We start from the raw sequence: 19,299 nt of genomic DNA, 5'->3' as shown, positions 1-19,299 counted from the left end.
CAAATAAACATTTGGAGATTACTTTGGGACTTTCACCCAGTATTTCACATCACCTGCACATTTATACCTAAAAGGCTTTTTTATAACTGGACACATTTTAAAGATAAACAGTAAGACGCTGGGGAGAAAAGGTCAGACTGCTCCCCCGGGGGCACAGCTCCAGCTATCGCCACCACTGCTCTAATTCGGCAGCCACCACAGACATTCCCTAAGGCCAGACAGAGACTCTGGCTGCCCGATCCCAGGACGCTTCCTCAGCCAGAGCTGGCCCCGGCCATCCCGGTTCCGCTCCCAGGACAATGCCACCCTCTCGTGGTTCTCCTGCTCCCTCTCAGCCTCCCGGGCCCATCCCTCATCTTCCCCACCTCGAAATACTGGAAGCCCCCCCCAGCCCCGGCTCAGTCTTCCTACCTCCTCCCCGTCCTTATCAACTCTCCTGACGATTTTCATCCAGTCTCATAATTTAAAAAATCATCTACGGGACTTCCCTGGTGGTCCAGTGGTTAAGACTCCACACTCCCAATGCAGGGGGCCCGGGTTCAATCCCTGGTCAGGGAACTAGATCCCACATGCCTGCTGCAACTAAGAGTTTGCATGCCACAGCTAAGGAGCCCACGAGCCGCAACTTAGGAGCTCTCCTGCCACAATTAAGAAGCCCACGTGCTGCAAATAAGGAGCCAGCAAGCCACAACTAAGACCCAGCACAACCAAATAAATAAATAAATAAATAATTTTAAAAAAAATAAAAATAAAAATAAAAAATCATCTATATGTGAAGGGCTCTGAAATCTCCACCTACACTCAGGCCTCTGCTCTTCACGAGGTCCTCCCCGGCCGTCCTACATACACGACAAACCCCCACCCCACCCCCCCACCCCCGCCCCGGCCTGGCTCTTTGCCACAGCACTTACCACCTTCGAATACACTCAGTCGTTTACTTATTTATAGCATTTTGTTACCGTTTGTCTCCCTTAGCTCCCACTCAAGAAGAGAAGCTTAAAAAAGAATAATAAGCTTTATGAAGGAAGGGATTTCTCCTGTGATGCTCACTGATGAATTCCCCATCGACTAGAAAAGTACCTGGCACGTGCTCAGCACATGCTAGGTGCTCAAAAAATATGTGTCGAATGGAGGAATAGAGGGATGGGAAGGACACAAAACATAAACTCTCCTCAGTCAGCAAATTCAAAATCCCTTGCCAACTTCATAAGGTTTGGAGTAATTTTACATTTTTCCTCAACGTAAAAGCCTAGAGTTCTGAAACTTACCACAGCATAGGAGAAGAGGAAGATGGTGTCAAGTGTTCCGAGGAAAAGAGTGGCTTCCTCTGCATTGGGAAACAGATGGTTGCTGCTCCAGATCTGCAGTCACACAAGAACCAGTCAGTCCCGCTGGTCCAAAGCACCTTCACACACAACTACCACCCGCCCCCGCATCACCGGGTGGTGATGCTGAAAAGAGCACATCAGCCCTCTGTACATAAGGGAAACGCATATGCAAAAAAGGTCCACAAGGCCAAGGTCATTTGCATAACACTAAAATGTTATTTGCTTTTTCCCTTTGACTTTTCCATTGATGGTGCAAAAGCAGTGGTGGGTAAAACTCCTGTGCCTTAGCACAGATCAAGGCGGTTACACAACTGTACTATTAATCACTGTATTCTTTAATGCCACGCAGTTTAAAAAAAAACAAAGGCAATTTCACTTAAGAATGTCCTTGGCACATGCTAGACGGTCAACAAATATTTGTCAAGCAGTAAAAATTATTGATTTTATTAAATCTGGCCCGAGTACATTTTTTTTAATATTTCGTGTGATGAAGCAGAAAATATGCATACAGCACTTATGCACACCAAAGTATGATGGCTATCTTGAGAAAACTGTCTGAGCTGCAAGCTGGAATGTCATTTTTACTTGAAAGAGTGACTGACAAACAAACCCTAGTTATTCAGATTTGGGTATTTGGCAGATATTTCCTCAGAGAAGAATGAAATGAGCCTGTCACTTCAAGATCCATTCAAAGTACAAGACAGACAAATGGATCTTAATGCAAGTGTATAAAAAAGTTAATGAATACAGTTTCAGATTCCACATTGTAACTAACCTTTAAGAAATTGCCTCTTGTCAAATTCTCATGTAGTATCAAAGAAAATATCCACAATTAACAAAAAAGGCTATTAAAATACTTCTCCCCTTCCTACTATGTATCTGTGAAAGCCAAATTCTCTTCATATACTTTAAAGGATCAAGCTGCAAGAGACTGAATTCAGAAGCAGACATGAAAACCCACTGTCTTCTATTGAGCCAGACATGAAGAGATTTGCAAAAATGTAAATCAATGCCACTCTCCTTATTAAGTGATTTTTTTCCATTTTGAAAGTCATTTTTCACTAAATGTTATTTATGTTAACGTGTTATGGGTTATTTAGTTCATTTAAAAATAATTTAAAACCAATGTATTTTTCTTCAATGTCTTGGTTTCAATTTCTAAAACAGTAAGTCTCTATAAATACAAACCCATAGCTCTTTGGGGTCTCCAGACCAAAAAGTTGTTATACTAAATGATTTCTGAGATGGGTTATTATAGAAAATTTGACTTTGGAATATTAAAGAGAAAAATCACAATCGGCAACTTAAAACACACTCTACCTTTTAACAGAAAGTAAAATCCCCAAATTGTAAGAGAATATATAAAGTGTGATCCTAAAGCATTGTGACTCACTTCCATGAGGCTTAACGCCAACAGTCTTGTTACTTTCCCTCACACACTGCTTTCATGAGCGATAAGAAAGCAGCTCACACGGCTGAGACCCATCAGTATTTCAGTGTGCCAACTTGGGGCCCGAAATATCTCCAATTAGAGTTATTTTGCCACCTTCCTCTCTAACCACAATCTTTGATCCCTGATGCCATCCAGGCTCAACAGGACCCAGAATTAAGCCCTGTGGGGCACACACCAGCGTGAGGACCTCATATTCAAGCAGTTGCTCCGAGTTTCAGGGTTTTTTTCTTTACTCTTACAAGAAGCCACCAAAATCTCCCTGCAGGTGTGGCTGCCACAAAAACTGACAGGTTTCAAACAGCTTTTTTCTGTTTAAAATTCAGCTGAAATACACTTCTGACTGCCTACTTAACAAGTGTAAACAAACCCCAAAACTAAAAAAAAAAAAACAAAAAAAGCAGGACTAACAAAAAGATTCAGAAAATAGGATAAAAGACAAAAGGCTAGTGAAGAAAGTTAACATCGATAATACAGCTATACGAACAGGAGAGGAGATGACCGTCTTGAGGAAAACTATGTGAGTCGCAAGCTGAAATGTCATCTTTACTTGTAAGAGTGACTGAGAGACAAACGCTAGTTATTCAGATTTGGGTATGTGGCAGATATTTCCTCAAAAGAGAATGAAATGAACCTGAAGGTCATCAACAAAGTGACTTTAAGGTGCTCAAATCTCACCCGCTGGCCTGCACATATGCACAACTGCCATGTGAAAGGACCGGCCTTTAAGTGTGGAGGCCTTTCTTGTGTTGTCAGGGGAGGGCCTGCATTAATGACCGCTACACGTTGGGGCACTTCCTGGAAACACAAAAGGTCGCAGTGTGGGTTTCCTAAGTGAGAATATTTATCACAGAACTACAGCTATGCGCGGGGGTGGGGAAACTGACACGAAAGCACTTCCTGAAGCCTCGCTCGGAGGATAAGCCGAAGCTGACTTGTGTTCAGGGGTCAGGTATCGGTTGCTGTGAGAATCTGAGTCAGAGCAGCTGTGGCCGAGGTTGAGCTGGAATGTTGAGGGCACCTTGAATCCTGCTTTCCTCTCCTGGAGAGAAGTTTAGACTCTCTTACACTATTCCCTACACCCTGGAAGGACTGTGCTGTCTGGAGAGTTATGACTTTTTAACTTAATGGAACAAATTTTTGTTCACAATTTTCAATCAAGTTGTCCTCAAATCTTAGATTCAACCATTTCCTCTTCATTATCTATAAACAGAGATTCAATATCATGATCTCTTACTATGTCCAATGTTTGCCCATGTCAGTGGGATCCATTATAAAATCTCAAGGTATACAGACTGTGTCTGCTTAATTTTTTTGTAAAGCACCTAAGATAGCTATGCATAAACATAAAAGCTATAATAAGCACTTTTTGAGGATGCTGTTTGGGGCACTTAAGAAATGTTTAAAAACATATATAAACAAAATGTTTTTTAGAGTTGACTCATTTTACGTACACTTCTGGGTCTAAGAACCTTTCCACTTTGGACAAGAAAGTAAGTCTCCAAAGAAAGCTAGAGTTAAGACAGTTACAGACCCAGAAGCACAGGAGTGAAAGGTACATACTGCCCTAGCCACTCTGCTCCCAGCAGCAGGCTTCAGGAAAGAAAAAACCTGGATTTTAAAGTCTACAGAAGGGAGTGGAAGGTTGGCACTGCTCTCTGTGAGGGCAGGTATGGAAATACAAAGACCTCCAAGATAAGTCAGAACCCGACTTCTACATAACCAATCCATCCAAGCTACTGAATACATAGTTCTGAAAACTCAGAATGGTGAAAGCTACTTTAATAAGCATCAATTAGGGGCTTCCCTGGTGGCGCAGTGGTTGAGAATCTGCCGGCCAATGCAGGGGACACGGGTTCGAGCCCTGGTCTGGGAAGATCCCACATACCGCGGAGCAACTAGGCCCGTGAGCCACAATTACTGAGCCTGCGCGTCTGGAGCCTGTGCTCCACAACAACAAGAGAGGCCGCGATAGTGAGAGGCCCGCGCACCGCGATGAAGAGTGGCCCCCGCTTGCCACAACTAGAGGAAGCCCTCGCACAGAAACGAAGATCCAACACAGCCATAACTAACTAACTAAATAAATAAATAAATAAAATTAAATTAAAAAAGCAATGTTTAAAAAAAAAAAAAATAAGCATCAATTAGAATAAGTAAGTAAGTAAATATCTTAGCAGGAAAGTTAATGCAAGTTCAACACAAGCTAATAATGAGACACGGTCACTGGCAGGAAAGAGTTACCATAGCAGACCTGATACGTGTCCTTAAAAAGGCCTACTTGCAAAAAAAAAAAAAGGCCTACTTGCAAGGCTGGCCCCTGGAAACTTGGGTCTTGGGAGGGTTCCCATCAGTCCCTGCTAAGAGTGGCTCCCTGTACCTAAACTGTCTGTCCAAACAATATGGTTTGTGCTGAACACCTGCTTTCCTTATGGGAATGTGGAATTTTCGTACGTGCCAGGCAGAGGGTGCCTACATGACCAGCCCCAGTAAAAACCCTGCCACCAAGTCTCTAATGGGCTTCCCTAGTAGACAACATCTCACCAGAGTTGTCATGACTTGCTGCTGGAAAAATTAAGCACATCCATATTATTGCACTGGAAAGGGACTCTTGGAAGGTTTTGCCTGCTTTCCTCTAGACCTTACCCTATGTGCTTTTCCCTTTGCTGACTTTGCTCGGTGTGCTTCACTGTAATAAACCATAGTTTTGAGTCATATGCTGAGTCCTATGAGTCTCCCTAGTGAATCATCAAACCTGGGGGTGGCGCTGGGGATCTCCAACCCAGTCACCTGAAAAACAAAGGCTGTATAACCAGAAATTTAGTGCCTAAATCAAATCCTATTATTCTATATATCGGTCAGCCTGTACCTGAAAGAGCATATTTAGTGCTCTGTGTCACTAAACTACAGCCGAAGGAGCAGGGATGTTTTGCCTCAACATGAGAAATTTAGGGAGATGGATTTTCCTCAAATATTTAACAGGCTGTCCTGCAGCACGAATCAACTTAGTATGCACGGCTCAGGATAAAACCTAAGATCAAAATTAAACAGCAGAACACTCTTACCTCAGTATAAGAAAGAACTTCCTAATAATCAAAGTTAAATAAAAATGTAATCGTCCACCTAGAAAACAGGGAGTTTCTTCTCCCTGAAGTATTAAAGCAGAAGCTAGGTGGTCATCTGTCAATAATGACAAAGAAAGATTCTATACCGTCTGAGAGGTTAGGGCATATGACCTCTCTAAGGCCACTTCACCTTGAGGGTTTGTGACAAGTCAGTTAATGATCATTCAGACGTACTTACCGTGCACATAACACTGGTCAAGGTTCCGTCGAGAAATGTAGCTGTCTAGTCTTAATAGCCTGCCTTTTAAAAATCCCTGATAACTTCAATTCCAGAAAAATTGTTCAAGAGCATTTCCACTACAATGTCAGCTCCATGAGGACAGGCTCTTTTCCTTTTTTAATCCTCTAGGCTTTTATTGATTGACTGATTGATTGATTGTACCCTCAGTGCAAGACAGACTGAATAAGCAATTGACTGAATAACTTATTTACACTTCAGGGTATATTCATATAACCTTCGAATCTCTGTCAATTTTGAATTGGTCCAAATAGGGGAAATAATTTTTAATGAATAAAAATGCGGGGCTTCACTGGTGGTGCAGTAGTTAAGAATCCCCCTACCAATGCAGGGGACACGAGTTTGAGCCCTGGTCCGGGAAGATCCCACATGCCGCGGAGCAACTAAGCCCCTGCGCCACAACTACTGAGACTGCGCTCTAGAGCCCGTGAGCCACAACTACTGAGCCCACGGGCCACAACTACTGAAGCCCATGCGCCTAGAGCCCGTGCTCCACAACAAGAGAAGCCACTGCAATGAGAAGCCTGCACACCACAACGAAGAGTAGCCCCCGCTCACTGCACCTAGAGAAAGCCCGCGCACAGCAACAAAGACCCAACGCAGCCAAAAATAAATAAATAAAATTTTTTAAAAGTGCGAAGCATATTAATATATACCTATAACTCCACATAAGTTGAACTCAAACAACATAGTAAAGATTGACAGGTATGGATTTTTGTATTGAGATACGGCATCATAAAGAATAGCATCTCCAGGACTTCCCTAATGGCGCAGTGCTTAAGAATCCGCCTGCCAATGCAGGGAACACACATTCGAGTCCTGGTCCAGGAAGATCCCACATGCTGCGGAGCAACTAAGCCCGTGCACCACAACTACTGAGCCTGCACTCTAGAGCCCATGAGCCACAACTACTGAAGCCGCCGAGCCTAGAGCCCGTGCTCCGCAACAAGAGAAGCCACTGCAATGAGAAGCCCGTGCACCGCAACGAAGAGTAGCCCCCGCTTCCCGCAACTAGAGAAAGCCTGCACGCAGCAACGAAGACCCAACACAGCCAAAAATAAATAAATTTATTGAAAAAAATAGAATAGCATCTCCATTCCAAATAGCCATCAAAGAATTTACTTGGTCCAAAATGAATATAAGAGGGAATTCCCTGGAAGTCCAGTGGTTAGGACTCAGCACTTTCACTGCCGGGGCCTGGGTTCGATCCCTGGTCAGGGAACTAAGATCCCGCAAGCCACACGGCACAGCCAAAAAACAAAAACAAAACAAACAAACAAAAATGAATATAAGAACTGGATACAGACTCCCTGACTTCAAGTCACTTAAGATAAAAACAAGTGAAATGATTATAAAGTACATAAGTACCTCGACATTAAACTATGTAATATGCAGTGCACACAGTTCAGGAGGGGAAAAAAATCAGCAGAAGCTGGGAAAAAAACTTGATAGAAAAAGTGGCATTTTATCTTGACACAAAGGAAAAAGCAAAATTTAGATGGGTGTAAGGAAGGTGAAAGATCTTACAAAAGAATACAGGCAAAATCTCAAAGGCAGAAATAAGCATGGTACTTGTGAAACTCAATGAAAAAAACAGCCTAGCCAGAATTGTGTGATTTCAAAACAGTGAGAAATAGGTTGGTTGAAATGGTAAAACAGACCTGAATCAGGGCAAGCTAAGAAATCAGGCAGAATAGGTTGGATTTTATGCCATAGGGAAGAGTAAGTCATCCTAAGGATGAATGAAACAAAACAGAACTTAGAAGAATTCATGGGTGAGTGTGGTTCCCTTCTTAAATCCACCCCAGCACTTCGTTCTGCTTACCTCTACAGGCAGTTCAATTGACGTGTTAAAAGCACTTGGGGTCCACTGCTTAGAGATACTGACTTTGACATTGCTAAATGTTTTTCTTGACGCGTGGAGCAACGAGTAACTACAAAAGAGAGAAGAAAGACAGCTGAATGAAAGAAAAACGGATTCAATAAAATCACAGATATATTCCCATTTGTTTTATACAATTTGGAATTCTTCTCTTTTAAAAAAGAGAAATTCAGAAAGAAAGAAAGAGAGAGAGAGGGAAGGAGGGAGGGAAGGAACTGCTTTATAAGAACTATCCACTGAAACAGTCTCTGCTAAGCAAAGAAACAATTAACTTGTCTTCTTCAGTATGAGCCCCCATGTTCATTCATAACATGTCCCTGGACCTAGAAGATGGAGATGTGATGGATTGCAACCCCTTTAAATCACGGTTGCAGTCTGTAAAGGATTTTAAGTCTTTACCAACCACTGGCCACTCACTGCACTAGCCGTTCAGTGGCTTTTTCCTCGGGGCCTGTCTTTCCCTCATACTGATGCCTCCCTCAACCCCTCACAAATGGATTTCCCCTAAAGCAAGCATCCAAAAGTACCTATCAACTCTTACATAATTAGAAAACCATTTTCCTAGTTTCTGCCTTAAAAAAAAAACCACAACCATCATCATCATTTGCAGTGCCTTCAATAAAGATTAATAATAAATAAAATCTATTCAGAAGAAATAATCGAAATAGTTGAGTCACAGGGTTATGAAAAACGTGCCCTTAACACCAAAAAGCCTGGCTGAAGTCATCTACAGACCACTAAGGAGAGCCACTGAGGGCCACTGAGCCAGACATGGACGATTCTTCAGTCACACTGACTGGTCAGGCTCTCACACGAGTGACCGAAGTTCCTCGAAGAGGTCTCCTACCATCTTTACTGCTCAAGGAGGCACAGAGCATTCCCTGAATACGCACATCCTCTGTTCGCAAGCTCCTGGTTTTAACAATTAAAGGACTTTATGTTAGAGCAAGGTTTTTCCATCACAGCAGTACTGACATTTTGGGCCCCCCAGATTCTCTATTGTAGGGGGCTGTCCCGTGCACTGCAGGATGTTTAGCAGCATCCCTGGTCTCAACCCACTAGATCCAAGTAGCACCCCTTCCCCCAGCATGACAACTAAAAATGTCTCCAGACATCGCCAAATATGGGCAAGATAGCCCTCGAGAAGCACTGTATTACAGCCACATCATAAAGTGCCACAGAAGGACCAGCTGGTCTAGCTCATGACTCGCCCAGGCCAATCACTGCATTAAGCACTGGCCATGCAATAAACAGCTCCTTCAAAAGGAAAACAAGGACAAGAACAACAAGGGAAGAGTTTCAGTGGTCCACTTACCTGAAGAAGGTGAGCAGGAATACTACCACATGATGATGGCTGAACTGGGAGAGCAAAGTTCCTCTTTGAAAAATACTTGGCCAGGCCATGTTCCTCCTGACCTTCCTTCTCACCTTGACCTTAAAGTCTGGATAGTGAATGGTTTACATCATTTCTTCTTTCTGGAAAAACAAAACACATTATTAACATGACTCATAATAGGCCTATTATCCAAAAACAGAATTATTTAGACTTACAACCAGTCACTGTATAATAAGGCCTAGAAAAAAAAAAATTACATGGATTAGTTGACACCAGAAAACTAGGTTGATAATTATGTTTTATAGCTATTAACTAGTCCTTTAAAAAGAAATCCTTGGGGCTTCCCTGGTGGCGCAGTGGTTAAGAATCCGCCTGCCTATGCAGGGGATACGGGTTCGAGCCCTGGTCCAGGAAGATCTCACATGCTGCAGAGCAACTAAGCCCGTGCGCCACAACTACTGAGCCAGCGCTCCAGAGCCTGCGAGCCCCAACTACTGAGCCTGCGAGCCACAACTACTGAGCCCGTGTGCCGCAACTACTGAAGCCCGCGCACCTAGAGCCGGTGCTCCGCAACAAGAGAAGCCACCGCAATGAGAAGCCCGTGCACCACAAGAAAAAGTAGCCCCCACTCGAAGAGTAGCCCCTGCTCGCCACAACTAGAGAAAGTCTGCGCGCAGCATCAAAGACCCAACACAGCCAATAAATAAATAAATAAATTTATTTATTTATTAGAAAAAAAAAAAGAAATCCTTGATTACCTCCTAACAGAATAAACTCTCATACAAACTGATAAGAAAATCACTAATTCTGACTGGAAAATGAGCAACGGAAATGAACAGACAACTCAGAAGAAATGAAATGAAATGGCTATTAAACTTATCAAATAAGAGTTCCAATCTCATTAGAACATAAGAAATGCTAATTATGGTAACAAAAAATGTTTGCATAGTTAAAAAAGACTGTGCTCAATGCAGCTCAAGGTCTAATGATCCTGAACTCTCATACACTGCTGATGGAAGCGAAAATTAACACAATTTTATAGGAAGACGATCTGGCCATGTTCATTGAGAGCCTCTGACACAAAAATTCAATTTCCAGGGATTTATTCCTAAAGAAATACAAGATGCATTCAGCTCTATACACAAAGGTAGTTTTCACAAAAAGTCGGAAGAGCTCTCTTATATGAAGAAATGAACTTTGTGCCAGTCATAAAGGAACAGGGGAAAGAGACAGGGCCACACCTCTGCCATCTCTTTCCACTACTTCCTCTCACCTCTCCTCTGTCCTCTCGGAAAGCCACATCCATGCTCTGACACCAAGACTAATTAAGCATAAAGTAGGCATCTACACTTAACGTCTCCAGCTATGAGTCTGCAGAAACAACCTAAACATGCAATAAGAAGGGAATAATTAAACAAATTATGGTATATCCAAATGGCTGAATATTTTATCATTTGACATGATTAAGACTTTATAATAACATGAGAAAACAGCAAGTGAAATGTGTAGGATATGACTTACAATCAACTGAACTCTAGATTTACATAATATTTACAAGTAAACAGGGAATATAAAGTTCTCTCTGGGCAGTGGAATTATGGGTAATTTTAGTTTTCTATATATTTTCCTAAAAATTCTACAATAAACATGTATATTACTTTTATAATCAGGAGGGAAAACATCCACAGCATTGTAAAAGTCCTATAGTTTACCTGTATATTAGGAAAAAATTAAATTAAATTAAATTAACAGGGGCTTCGCTGGTGGCGCAGTGGTTAAGAATCCGCCTGCTAATGCAAGGGACACGGGTTCGAGCCCTGGTCCGGGAAGATCCCACATGCTGCGGAGCAACTAAGCCCGTGCGCCACAACTACTGAGCCCGTGCTCTAGAGCCCGCGTGCCACAACTACTGAGCCCATGTGCCACCACTACTGAAGCCTGGACACCTAGAGCCCGTGCTCTGCAACAAGAGAAGCCACCGCAATGAGAAGCCCACGCACCACAATGAAGAGTAGCTCCCGCTCACCGCTACTAGAGAAAGCCTGCGTGCAGCAACGAAGACCCGACGCAGCCAAAAATAAATTAAAAACAAAAACAAAAACAAAAAAGCTTTAAAAAAAATTAAATTAACAAAATACCTTGTATGATAAACATACTACAATAATAGTCAAGGTAGGAGACAAACTCAAAAGCTTCCAGCACTAAAATTAGTGAATCACAGGACTTTGCCCAAGGTTGTGTTCCCTGTAACTGCTATTTATACTCCCGTTCTCTATTACAATTTATACTACTGCTTGGTAGATGAACCCAAAACCTTAAATGCTGAGAGACCCAGCTGAAAGGCCATTCTTGAAACTTTTGGATAAAAGATACAAAGTTGAGATGGTTAAAGTTATATAAACATTATAGCTGATTCACTTACTGGCTGTGAGCCCTTGGACACATCAACCTCTCTGAAGCACAGAGTGTCATGTGTAAAATGGCCTATCTCTTCTGAGACCAAAATAAACAATGCATGTAAGGTATTAAGATAATTATTTTAGCCACTGATCTGCCCAGGGTTAATCCCACATCAGGAGAATACAGTTAATTTCATATACTCATTCTCCTTGAAAAATGTTAAAACAAAATTATGAGCCAAGTAAGACAACAAATTTCCACTCACAAAATGTAAATAAACTTTGTCTGTAATTCCAGGAGGTTACAAACCTGAGAGCTACTAGTGTTACTGCTAAATTTACCTCTACCCCCAAATTAAACATGACACCCAAGTGAAACAACTCAAAGTTTTAACCATTCTTTATATATCATAGCTCTTTGACCTGAACACACTCACAACTCAAAACACTGTACTGAATACTTCAGAAAAGGTTGTGGGTTATGAAATTCTATAATTAATTAGGTAAGAGATTAATCCCAAAAATGTATGCTCCAACAGATTGGAATTACTTGCTTCGGCAATAATGGTTGTGGATTTCAGGCCTGTACAGTTACATTAATGCTGTTAAATGACTACCAAGCCGTTTGAGACCATCTGGATTTAGTTTCTAAATAAACCACCTTTTCCTTAGCTACAGTGACAGGGAAGAAAATGCTTAATAAGTTCAATGGGAAAAGAGTTTAAACATTCATCTGATGTTGGCAGAATGCCATTTAAAATGAATACTGTTATAACATCTGGTCTTATATAATCATAATCATTAATAACAATACCTTGCGTTTATATGTCCTACATCACAGAAGTGATTTCTGATCATCTGTGAGCTCTGGAGCCCTGCAGAAGCACGGAGTTTTTGCCAAGTCCGACTCTATTAAGCACCTCCTACTTTTAGACCATTTTCTTTCCAGCTCTGAATATAGACTGAACAAATGTCTAACATTTTTCAAGCATATGTAAATGCTGTTATAATTAATAAAGCCAAAATTCATTTTAAGTGTTTCTGAATAGAAGCTTGTCATTTAGTATTTTCTTAGTCCATGGATACTAAATATACAACTGTTATGTGAGAACAAGAATGACCTTTAAAAAAAAAAAACATAAAAAGTAAGATCCCTGCCATCAAAAAGGATGCAGAACCATTGAGCCCTATTCTACTTTTCAAGGCTAGTTCATGATCATTAACTCATCTGATTTGTAAGAAGCTTTCTGAGATCCTATAGGATCACCCACACAACATACTTTCCAGGATGGAACGCTCCATATTGTGTGATCAAGGCTGAATAAAAAGATGGCTTCACATGTGACACGTCCAGGCAGAGGGCAATCTCCCCCTTATAAACACTGCCTTGGAATATAAAACATTCCCCAAATTTCACTTTCCATACATATTTAGAGTCCATTCCAACTCAAACATAGTAAGATTTAAAGTTGTCTTGTAGGGACTTCCCTGGTGGCGCAGTGGTTAAGAATCCGCCTGACAATGCAGGGGACGTGGGTTCAGTCCCTGGTCCAGGAAGATCCCACATGCTGTGAAGCAACTAAGCCCGTGTGCCACAACTACTGAGCCCATGTGCCACAACTACAGAGCCTGCACTCTGGAGCCCGCAAGCCACAACTACTGAGCCCACGTGCCACAACTACTGAAGCCCGGGCACCTAGAGCCCGTGCTCCGCAACAAGAGAAGCCACCGCAATGAGAAGCCCACGCACCGCAACGAAGAGTAGCTCCCGCTCGCCGCAACTAGAGAAAGCCCATGCACAGCAACGAAGACCCAACGCAGCCCAAAATAAATAAAATAATTAATTAATTAATTTTTAAAAAATAAATAAATAAAGTTGTCTCGTATTAGGAACACTTCGGGGGAAACAGACTGCAGAGTGGAAAGGGGAGAGACTGGCAGAAAAGGAGATCACCGGCCACTTCCACCTCATCGGACCCACCCCCACCCCACCCCCACGGGAAGGAAAGGCTCTCTGGACATGGAGAGAAGCAGTTAATCTACTTCTCCATACCATGACCCTGTTCTGTGAGTTCTCACCTTTCCTACCCTGGCGGGCTCCTGCCTGCCCCCAGATAACACTGCTTCCTCTGGGGTCTCTCAGGGAGAAGCCATCCTCCTTCTCACAACCACTCCTCCTCCTTCCGAGACCCCAGCTTCTCCGAAGCTCCTGGGCCTCACTGCCCCCTGCCCCTCACAGCCGTCGTCTCCTGGTCACCTGCTGTCCCCCCTCTGCTCTGTCTCATGTCAACACCCAGATGGGTAACCTAGCAGACCCTTGTCCTCTTCCCACCAATCTTTTCCTCTATCCCACGAGAAAAACCCACTGCGTGGTCAAAACCCGGCCCGTGTCATCTACTAAGCAGTAAGTGCATCACCTCCCAAACTGCATTTCAAACATCTTGCTTTGTTTCCTTCCAGAAAACTGCTTACTTCATACTCCCCACTGCAAAGTCATTTTACCTCAGCAAGCTCCCAATTACGTCACCTCCCCATTTTTTCCCTTCAGCCATGACCCTCCTCCTGTCCTCATTCCCTTCTTTCCCAACTTAGAATCTGGACTATCTCCCTTACGGGCCTTTTTTCCTTGCTTGCCTCTGGCCTCCTCCCCTGGGCCCAAGTGGTTGAGTTTTGCCACAGAAAAATCAAAGGAGCAGGCTGGTTTCACTTTTCAGATTCAAAACCACAAACCTCAAAGGGCATGCAGCTCTGCCCAGCAAGTCCACACTTCCCTAATGACCTGCTTTCTCAACATCTAAGATAACCACTTACACTTCTCTCTCTCAACTTCCAAGCTCTCTGTCCCCTTCATCTGGTACCACGGCTTTCTGCCAATGATTCCTAGAGCGCCAGCTCTAACTTGGACCCTCCAGGGCTCCCAGCGGCACAGCCAACCAACCACTTGAGGGCCCTCCTTGGAGCTGAAACACAATTTCACAATTCTTCACTTCCTCCCTCCACACCCATCCGTCCCCAGCACTGCCCTCAGAAAATGGTACCACCAAGGCAACTAACACTTAGCCCTCATTTCTCCTTTCCTCTCAGCTTCCGCATCCAACCCACTACTAAATCCAGTCCTCTTCACCCCAAAATTCAGCCCAAATCCATCCTCTTCTCTCCATCCCCACAGCCACTACCAAGGTCAACCACGCACGTCTTCTACCAAGCCTAGTGCAACAGCCTCCTGCAGGGTTTCACTATTGTACATCTAGCACACACACCAGCCCCCTGCCACCCATCACTCTTCACACATCAGCCAGAAACATATCTTAAAACATACATCAGCTGTCATTCTTCTGCTTAAAATGCCTTCTTCACGGTTTCCCAAGACTCATATAAAACCACAAAACAAGAGTTTTGCCACGGCCTCCAAAACCTGTATGCGGTAGATGCTATACACATACGGTAGAAAGTTCAAAGGGTATGTACACGGTGACACCTCCCTCCCTGTTCTCACGTCACCCGGGGCTCCTACCATTGCTTCTTCACTCTTGCAGAATCTGCACCTGTGCGTGCATTCCAGGCGCAGCCCCACACTCACACATACACAAATGGGAGCATACAACACACACTATCCTGCACCAGTTTTTTCCTTCACTTATCAGAGGTTGGAGGTCCACCCCATCTGCACCTGCAGAGCTGCCGCAGTCCAGTCTCCTGCGGGACATCTGGGTGGTTCCCAATCCTTTGCCGGTGTACACAGGGTGGAGCTAGCCGTTTCCTTCTCCCCTGTGCCCGCCTAGCTCCGCCCCCCACCAGCATCACTCCTGCACACGGCTACCGTCTCCCTAGCACCCAATCCCTTTCTTGCCCCTGAACACACCAAGCCCTTCCTTGCTTTGGGACTTCGCGTTTGCTGTTCTGTTGTCTGACATGCTTTTCTGTTGCTGTTTGCTGTTCTGTTGTCTGACATGCTTTTCTGTTGCTGTTTGCTGTTCTGTTGTCTGACATGTGCTGTTCTGTTGTCTGACATGTGCTGTTCTGTTGTCTGACATGTGCTGTTCTGTTGTCTGACATGTTCTGTTCTGTTGTCTGACATGTGCTGTTCTGTTGTCTGACATGTGCTGTTCTGTTGTCTGACATGCTTTTCTGTTGCTGTTTGCTGTTCTGTTGTCTGACATGTTCTGTTCTGTTGTCTGACATGTTCTGTTCTGTTGTCCGACATGTTCTGTTCTGTTGTCTGACATGTTCTGTTGTCTGACATGTGCTGTTCTGTTGTCTGACGTGTTCTGTTCTGTTGTCTGACATGTGCTGTTCTGTTGTCTGACATGCTTTTCTGTTGCTGTTTGCTGTTCTGTTGTCTGACATGTTCTGTTCTGTTGTCCGACATGTTCTGTTCTGTTGTCCGACATGTTCTGTTCTGTTGTCTGACATGTGCTGTTCTGTTGTCTGACATGTGCTGTTCTGTTGTCTGACATGTGCTGTTCTGTTGTCTGACATGTTCTGTTCTGTTGTCTGACATGCGCTGTTCTGTTGTCTGACATGCGCTGTTCTGTTGTCTGACATGTTCCGTTCTGTTGTCTGACATGCTCCGTTCTGTTGTCTGACATGTTCCGTTCTGTTGTCTGACATGCGCTGTTCTGTTGTCTGACATGTTCTGTTCTGTTGTCTGACATGTTCTGTTCTGTTGTCTGACATGTGCTGTTCTGTTGTCTGACATGCTCCGTTCTGTTGTCTGACATGTTCCGTTCTGTTGTCTGACATGCTCCGTTCTGTTGTCTGACATGCTCCGTTCTGTTGTCTGACATGTTCCGTTCTGTTGTCTGACATGTTCTGTTCTGTTGTCTGACATGCTCTGTTCTGTTGTCTGACATGTTCTGTTCTGTTGTCTGACATGCGCTGTTCTGTTGTCTGACATGCGCTGTTCTGTTGTCTGACATGCGCTGTTCTGTTGTCTGACATGTTCTGTTCTGTTGTCTGACATGCTCTGTTCTGTTGTCTGACATGTTCTGTTCTGTTGTCTGACATGTGCTGTTCTGTTGTCTGACATGTTCTGTTCTGTTGTCTGACATGCTCTGTTCTGTTGTCTGACACGTGCTGTTCTGTTGTCTGACATGTTCTGTTCTGTTGTCTGACATGTGCTGTTCTGTTGTCTGACATGTGCTGTTCTGTTGTCTTACATGCTCTGTTCTGTTGTCTGACATGCTCTGTTCTGTTGTCTGACATGCGCTGTTCTGTTGTCTGACATGCGCTGTTCTGTTGTCTGACATGTGCTGTTCTGTTGTCTGACATGTGCTGTTCTGTTGTCTGACACGCTTTTCTCCTGGTTCTTTGCAAATGGCTTGCTCTTACCTTCCCTTGGCTCAGCCTCAAGTGTCATCCCCGAGAGTGGCTGCCTGGATCGTCCTATCTAAAATGGTCTCCCTCTGTTACTACCTCTCCCATCTCCATCTGTTTCTTCCCTTCACAGCATTTCTCCCAATCTAATTATCTGCTTTAATTGTTCACATGTTTATTGTTCACCTGTAAGTTCCACATCTGTCTTAACACCACAGCTATAACCCCAGGGCCTAGCAGAGCATTTAGAATGATCAGTAAAGATTTTCTGAATGAATGAATGCTTTGACTGACGGCCAACACTGACTGCTTTCAAAGTGCCAGGCCCTGTGCTAGGCACTCACCATGTGCCATTGCATTTAGTTCTCACCACGTCTTACAGATAAAAAAATGGATTTTAGAAAGTAATATCTCTTAGGAGGTGAAAGGAGCATTCAAACCCAGACCTGACCCTAGACCCTACATTATACTGTGTAAGAGGGAAGGTTAAAAGGTTAAAATATCCCAAGTTGGGTAAAACACAGTAATTAAAAATATCACACATTAAACACAGAAGTATAGATCCAGGATGGAAAAAAAGCACCTTATTAGTAACAGTGGTTCTCGCACACGCTTAAATAAAAAGGGCAATCACTTCACTCCCTAGACTTCAGTTTTTATGTTTGCAAAGTAAAATGATTATGTATACTCAGTATAAAGAGGTAGGGGGAAAAGTATTAAATGGATAGTTGAGCTCGCCTATTGTGACAGTTGTGCATGCTGTAATTTACACAAGTATCTTTTTTATCCCACATGACCTCATTTGAAGTCGTTTCCCTGTATCATGTAAATCCTTTTATTCAAAACTCAAGTCTTCCTGTAATTTGTCTCTCTTCTTAAATTGTTCCTTACCACAGATGTAAAATACCTAGCACTTTTCTGTAAAATTCTCTCGGGGTTCCCTGAACCACGTTCTTCCTACCTATTTTGAACATATTCCAAAGACAACAGTTTTCAAGATAAAAATCTTTCCCTCTCCTAGACAAAGGACTTATACTCAAGTTAATGGTCATTGCCGTGACATTTCCTTATCACTGGTGAACAAGACAAATCAGAACCTGACACAATGACTAATACACTGGATCCTGACAGTTAGTGAGCAACAAGACAGTGCACCGACTTTGAGCTTATGAAAGTATCGTTTCAGGGTTATTTTCTGATGCAGAGACCGGATATCAAAGATTAATAAAAGATTGTCATCTGAAGCCACACCGCGGCCCACACAAAGGCATAAAAGTTCCAGCTGGAATTCTAGACCCTGCACTTAACTTCTCTGAGTCTCAATTTCCTCACTGAAAGATTAAATGAGACAATTTATAGAGAGTTCTAAATACAGCACCTGGGGCTTCCCTCGTGACGCAGTGGTTAAGAATCCGCCTGCCAATGCAGGGGACACGGGTTCGAGCCCTAATCCGGGAAGATCCCACATGCCGCGGAGCAACTAAGCCCGTGCGCCACAACTACGGAGCCTGTGCTCTAGGCCCGTGCTCTGCAACAAGAGAAGCCACCGCAATGAAGCCGGTGCACTGCAACGAAGAGTAGCTCCCGCTCGCCGCAACTAGAGAAAAGCCCGCACGCAGCAATGAATACCCAACGCAGCCAAAAATAAATTAAGTAAGTACAGTGCCTGGCATACAGCAAACATTCAACAAATGGGAAAAAAAGAATTCAAGCATCAAAACGCTGAAGAAAGAAGGTGGCCATTAAGAATATTTTGCTCACCCCAGGAAATCCCTACAATCCTTTCAGTAAGTTATCAGGGGATCGCCTAGTTTCTGGAAACACCAAAAGCCCTGTGGACACGTTCCCATAATCCCGTGAGAAGTGAGAACAAACAGACCACATTCTGCAAACAAGAATACTGAGTTAATGACGAAAAGCGATCAGATAAATTCCTGACCGAGACCGTGGTAGTTACCAAAAAGCAAAGCCCAGTTATTCCACTAAGACCCTCCTCCCTCTGTGGCCTCACTACATCCTCTCCAAAAGCCTGCCCGCCCTACCTGTGAGGCACCTTTCACCTGGTCTAGACGACAAACCCCTTTCTTGCACAGGCGCCCCCGCCGCCGCGCTGGCGTGGGGCCCGGCCGCCGGCTCTCCCCGGAGGCCCTCCCGATCCTCCCGCTCCCCTCCGCTGCGGTACTCGCCGGCCCCGCCAGGTCCCGGAGCACCTGGGCGCCGAGGAGCCA

The 19,299-nt window shown here is 43.8% G+C and overlaps 1 protein-coding gene across 6 annotated transcripts in view; it reads right to left on the bottom strand.

Annotated features, from left to right (window-relative positions):
• The window catches only part of SLC37A3 (solute carrier family 37 member 3), a 45,339-nt gene that overhangs the window by 25,710 nt on the left and 330 nt on the right, over positions 1 to 19,299 (bottom strand). For 4 of the 6 annotated variants that reach the window (XM_036863695.1, XM_036863700.1, XM_036863697.1 and 1 more), the window contains exons 2-4: positions 9,336 to 9,496; positions 7,964 to 8,072; positions 1,269 to 1,361 (exon numbers count right to left, since the gene is read on the bottom strand). In XM_036863695.1, coding sequence (XP_036719590.1) covers positions 1,269 to 1,361; positions 7,964 to 8,072; positions 9,336 to 9,424 — 291 coding nt within the window. In that variant the 5' untranslated portion in view covers positions 9,425 to 9,496. Of the gene's footprint in view, positions 1 to 1,268; positions 1,362 to 7,963; positions 8,073 to 9,335; positions 9,497 to 12,569; positions 12,589 to 19,299 lie in introns of those variants that run through there. The other 2 variants (XM_036863696.1, XM_036863699.1) reach the window with 2 other exon arrangements.

The sequence above is a fragment of the Balaenoptera musculus genome, chromosome 9 (assembly GCF_009873245.2).
Source record: "Balaenoptera musculus isolate JJ_BM4_2016_0621 chromosome 9, mBalMus1.pri.v3, whole genome shotgun sequence".
Classification (NCBI taxonomy): domain Eukaryota; kingdom Metazoa; phylum Chordata; class Mammalia; order Artiodactyla; family Balaenopteridae; genus Balaenoptera; species Balaenoptera musculus.
The sequence above is the reverse complement of the archived record's forward strand: the minus strand, read 5'-3'. Positions and strand labels throughout refer to the sequence as shown.